Raw genomic sequence first — 5,409 nt, forward strand, 5'->3', positions numbered from 1 at the left:
CTACCATCATGCCTGGCTAATTTTTGTATTTTTGTAGAGACAGGGTTTCACCATGTTAGCCAGTCTGGTCTTGAACTCCTGACGTCAGGTGATTTACCTGCCTCGGCCTCCCAAAGTCCTGGGATTACAAGTGTGAGCCACCACTCCCAACCCAAGTGGTTATTTTTTATGATTCCTCTTTGAGTACGTGATTTGGAGTACTTGCTACTTTCAGAAAAAGACTTCTTTTGTGGGAAAAGACTCTCTGAAACTTCAGTTTCTCCAGTATTTCACCTCAAGTCCATTAAGTTTTACAGGGCAAGGCAAAGTGAATAGCAGCAAAAGATTTTGATAGGGAAATCTGGGGCAAAAGTCTTTCTTTTTGGTGGCAAACCATAAATGTATCAGATGGTATGGACACAGTGACACAGAGGTGTACTCACTGGCCAGATGGGCCAGCAGGCTCTTCTTTCTTTGGTCTTTCCTCAGGGACCTTACTCTCATTCTGTCGCTGCTTGTCCTCTTTCGTAGGTGTGGGGATATTCAGCTTTGCCAGGTATGGCAGTGATTTTTATAGCATGCGCTATGAAGGCAAAGTGAAGAAGCTCAAAAAAACATCTTCAAGTGACTATTCAATTTTCAACAACTATTATATTCCAGAAATAACTAGTGTTTTACTACTTCGATCCTGTAAGGTAAGTTATTAAAAAAATCCAACAGGACGATTCTTTAAAAGAGATCTTAGTTCCGTAAATTGTATATTGTCAGTCCTTAAGGTAATATTATAAATGAGTTTGTATCATTTGTATAATTTTGGTGCATAGTGCTTGACTGAAATGATCAGTAAAACAATTTAAATGGATACCTTAATATTGAAATTTACAGTATCAGTGCCAGTTTTTTGTACTACTAGTTACAGGCAGCCTTGGCTGTACCCACATGCTATTAGTGTAATTCCTGAATTCTGGTGTTACTGGGTGACCTACTTTTTCAAGCTACTGTGGTCATTGGGCAAAGCTGCCTTCCCCAGGCCTTTGGAGGACCTCTGCTTTCTGGCCTCTCTGGGAGCATGGGCCTTCCTGCCCTGGGCTCCAGGCTACCCTTGACTGTAGTTGTCCTGGCAGTTCCTGATATCCCCAGCTCGCTTTTGTGGAAAGCCTATCTCCCCTTTTTCCATAGCCAGAAAGATGAGCTTTTCCTTCAGCTAGAGAAATTCTGCTCTCACCTGTACTATTTGTTGGGGTTTGAGAGCTACGCCTCTTAGAACTACCGCCTGTGTCATTGCCACCTGATGTTCTCATTAGCATGCACATCAAGCCCCTTTTCTCCCAGACCTACTGAAGTCAGCATCTCTAGGGGAAGGGCCCCAGAATCTGAATTACAACGAGTACCCTAGTCTAGATTAAGGGTTCTCAACCAGGGGTGATTTTGCCATCCAGGGAATATTAGCAATGTCTGGAGACATTTTTGATTTTCGCGATCAGGGAGGGAGTTCTGTTGGCATCTAGTGGGTAGAGCCAGGGATGCTGCAAAGTATCGTGCAGGGCACAGGACAGCCTCCCACAACCTGGTATTGTCGGTCCAACATGTCAGCGGTGGTGAGGTTGAGGAAGTCTATAGCAGAAAGGCAGTAAGACATTTGGGGAGATGAGGGATTATTAAGTCTTTGAAGGTCTGGACGGGGTGAAGTTTCGGTGATAATACTAAGGGAGTTGATTCCTATGTTTCTTGGAGAAGCAAGAAAAAGAAGAGACGTGTAGCGTAATGTGATGGTGGTCTTATAAAGCCTCAACATGATTGTCTTGCAGACTTTAACCCATGAGATCGGACACATATTTGGACTGCGACACTGCCAGTGGCTGGCATGCCTAATGCAAGGCTCCAACCACTTGGAAGAAGCTGACCGGCGCCCTCTAAACCTTTGCCCTATCTGTTTGCGCAAGTTGCAGTGTGCTATTGGCTTCAGCATTGTAGAAAGATACAAAGTAAGTTGCGGGGTGGACAGTGTAAAGAGGGGGAAGTGGTTATCTGAGTAGCAAACTGATGTTTCTATTATATCCTTCTCTAGAGTTATAATTTATCAGAGGAAATTAGTGTAAAGATAAGCAGGAAGCTGCGGTTTAAAAACATGCGAAGAAATGCCCTTCTTAAAAACTTCAGCTTGCCTTTGAGTGATTTATGCTTACAGTTCTATGAGAAATAGTAGAAGTTTCTCTGCTTCTCTTCCATTTAGGGCAAGAGAGTTTGACTTTGCAGAACAGAATAAATATTGATATGTGTGGCAAAGGGCAAGAGAGTTTGACTTTGCAAAACAGAATAAATATTGATATGTGTGGCAAAGTTCATTTTTTTTTTTTTTTTTTTTTGAGACGGAGTCTCTCTCTGTTGCCGAGTCTGGAGTGCAGTGGCACAATCTCGGCTCACTGCAAGCTCTGCCTCCTGGCTTCACACCATTCTCCTGCCTCAGCCTCCCGAGTAGCTGGGACTACAGGCGCCTGCCACCACGCCTGGCTAATTTTTTGTATTTTGTTTAGTAGAGATGGGGTTTCACCGTGTTAGCCAGGATGATCTCGATCTCCTGACCTTGTGATCTGCCTGCCTCGGCCTCCTAAAGTGCTGGGATTACGGGCGTGAGCCACCATGCCCGGCCAGAGTTCATTTTTTAAACCCTATAAGTGTGTGGACAAGATTTATCTTTCCAATATGGGACAGAGGTATGATGTTCATTAGGAGGAAAAAATGATTTTCTTTAAAAAGGAAGAAGGAAAGTGCCTAATCTGAGTATGCGTGTGTGTGTGCCCACACATGCCTATAAAACATCAATATACATTCATGTGGCTACTCATGGATGTGACTGCGCATTCAGGTGACTGCACAGAAATGTCTACACACGTGTTTTCACATACATATGTCTATCCATCCCTATGTGTACACTTATATATGTATATACGTACATGTCAAATTAATACAATGCCGGCCGGGCGCGGTGGCTCATGCCTGTAATCCCTGCACTTTGGGAGGCAGAGGCGGGCGGATCACGAGGTCAGGAGATTGAGACCATCCTGGCTAACACGGTGAAACCCTGTCTCTACTAAAAATACAAAAATTAGCTGGGCGTGGTGGCGGGCGCCTGTAGTCCCAGCTACTCGGGAGGCTGAGGCAGGAGAATGGCGTGAACCTGGGAGGTGGAGCTTGTAGTGAGCCGAGATTTCACCACTGCACTCCAGCCTACAGCCTGGGCGACAGAGCAAGACTCCGTCTCAAAAAAAAAAACAAAAACCAAAAAATTAATATAATGCCTTGTGGAATATTTAGCAAGTTGAGAAAAAATAACATCCTATCATGCTAGTAACAAAGTGTAAGAATGAGTGTATTTCTTTTTCATCTTTTTTCAATGCATACTTTTGACATCATTTGTAATTCTGTGTATATTTGGTATGCGCCATTTCACTCAGTATATCATAAGCATTATTTCATATTCACACCATCATTATCAAATGCAGCATCTTCATGGGGTAAGATGTCACTCTATGATCTAGAGGCCAATGCTCTTCTCTTGCCTGATAGTATTTTGCTGTGGTTTGTTGAAATGCGCATCTTTCCTGTTTTTCCAGGCACTGGTGAGGTGGATTGATGACGAATCTTCTGGCACACCTGGTGCAACTCCAGAACACAGTCGTGAGGGTAATGGGAATTTGCCGAAACCCGTGGAAGCCTTTAAGGAATGGAAAGAGTGGATAATAAAATGCCTGGCTGTTCTCCAAAAATAAGGACCTTCAAATAGGAGTGATTGAAATAAATGACTACTTGCATGTTATGCTTTCATTTGGGTGGGATACTTCATTGGAATAAACTACTGATCTTGTGCTGTGTCAGAGTAACAGACTAGAACCTTCTTTCAGGTACCTGAATTGAAACTGAATAATAAAAACTCTAGAAACTCTTTATCTTCTTATCTTACTGACCTGGTCTGTGGCAGCAAGCACTTTATTTCCATTCCCCAAATATGTTTATGTCTCCCAAGAAAGCTGGGACTGGCAGTAACAAGCAAGTAAATAACTTGAAAAAGAACGGTAGATATCCCAAGGAACCAACCAACATAATTTCCAGGGGGTGATTTTGTTTTTAGAAGAGCTGCTCCCCTCTGTTAGGCCCAGCCAAGTCACATTTTTGGACGTCTGTGGGCTCTGATCGTCACCACAGCCCTCCTCTTCCGTGAGCCTTCCTTACTCTCTGGAGTGCATTACCTCGTTTTTTTCTCTTGCTGGTTGTCACCTTATCCCTGAAAGAATGAACAGCTTGTATTAGTTTTTAGCCGCTTAAAATATGACCTCTCAGGAATATTTGTAAGTGAAAATAACAATGGTCCTTACACTACCACAACATTTGGTGGTGGGAGTTCTGTTGCAGTTCTGAGCTATAACATAGTCATTTATTTATGAGGGGTCTTACAAATAGTGTGTAATGGTATTTATATTTGTGAGTGTTGCACTTTTTCTATAGATTTAGAGCAACTTTCAGGTTTATTCCAGTAATAAAGTCTTTCTCACCTTCTTACGTTGTGAAGTGTTTACTTGAGTCAGGGAGAGAGAGTTTAATGGGGTTATCTGTCGGGGTGCCATGAATGCTGATGAGGACCTGCAGAGCGTGAACGTCAGCCCCATTGCTATGGGGGTGGAGGTGGAAAACCTCAGACTTGACGAATCACCTCTGCTAGGTAGCTGTATCTTGGAAATCTAGAAATTACAGTGAATATGGAATGCCAGTGAGCAGACAGCATTTCCCACTTTCCTATCTTACCTTGAGGGTAAGACTTGAGAGATATATATATATAAATTTGAAACCTAGATTCTTCATTGTTTGATGTTTGCAGTATGATGTAAGGCACATTTTATATCTGAGTCAGTGGTTTCCCTTGGATTCATTCTCCTACTTGATTGAACCCATTTAAGTCATTTTAGAAAATGGTGATTTGCTATTAAAATTAACTGGAGAGAATACTGAATGCTGAATGAACAAAGTATTGAGCTAATAAAAAGAATTAATAATTTTCTACTGTCTAAATACTCTTAGAAATTAGTGAATTTGGAATGCTGTTCATTTTTGTCTTGGATCCTGATCCCAGTCACCTGTGGAGTTGGTATCTTTCCGGTCAAGAGGTTTTTCAGGCCTCAGACTTTTAATGGTGAGGGTTAAATAGAAGAATTTGGCGAGGATTACCCGTCCGTTCTTGTCTAGCTTGCTTTTTGAAACACACATTCCCCTGATATGAATAATTTACATTTCAAGCCCTAAGAGGGACAGAAGGACGCGTTACTCCCTCTTGGGAGCGGGAGTGCTAAAATCGAAGCAGGCAGCTGCGGGACCGCTATAGCCGGCCCTGCGCTCGGGCCCTTCCCGGGCAGGAAGCGCGTCGCTGTCCTCGGCTGC

General features: G+C 42.9%; 1 protein-coding gene across 2 annotated transcripts in view; it reads left to right on the forward strand.

Annotated features, from left to right (window-relative positions):
- LOC105545444 (archaemetzincin-2) overlaps positions 1–3,924 on the forward strand; it is a 12,399-nt gene extending 8,475 nt beyond the window's left edge. For both annotated transcript variants that reach the window (XM_011991821.1, XM_011999037.1), the window contains 3 exons: positions 511–674; positions 1,788–1,964; positions 3,594–3,924. In XM_011991821.1, the coding sequence (XP_011847211.1) occupies positions 511–674; positions 1,788–1,964; positions 3,594–3,749 (497 nt within the window). In that variant the 3' untranslated portion in view covers positions 3,750–3,924. The remainder of the gene's footprint in view (positions 1–510; positions 675–1,787; positions 1,965–3,593) is intronic.
- Positions 3,925–5,409: the final 1,485 nt, after the last annotated feature.

Source organism: Mandrillus leucophaeus, unplaced genomic scaffold (genome assembly GCF_000951045.1).
Source record: "Mandrillus leucophaeus isolate KB7577 unplaced genomic scaffold, Mleu.le_1.0 Scaffold1, whole genome shotgun sequence".
Lineage (NCBI taxonomy): Eukaryota > Metazoa > Chordata > Mammalia > Primates > Cercopithecidae > Mandrillus > Mandrillus leucophaeus.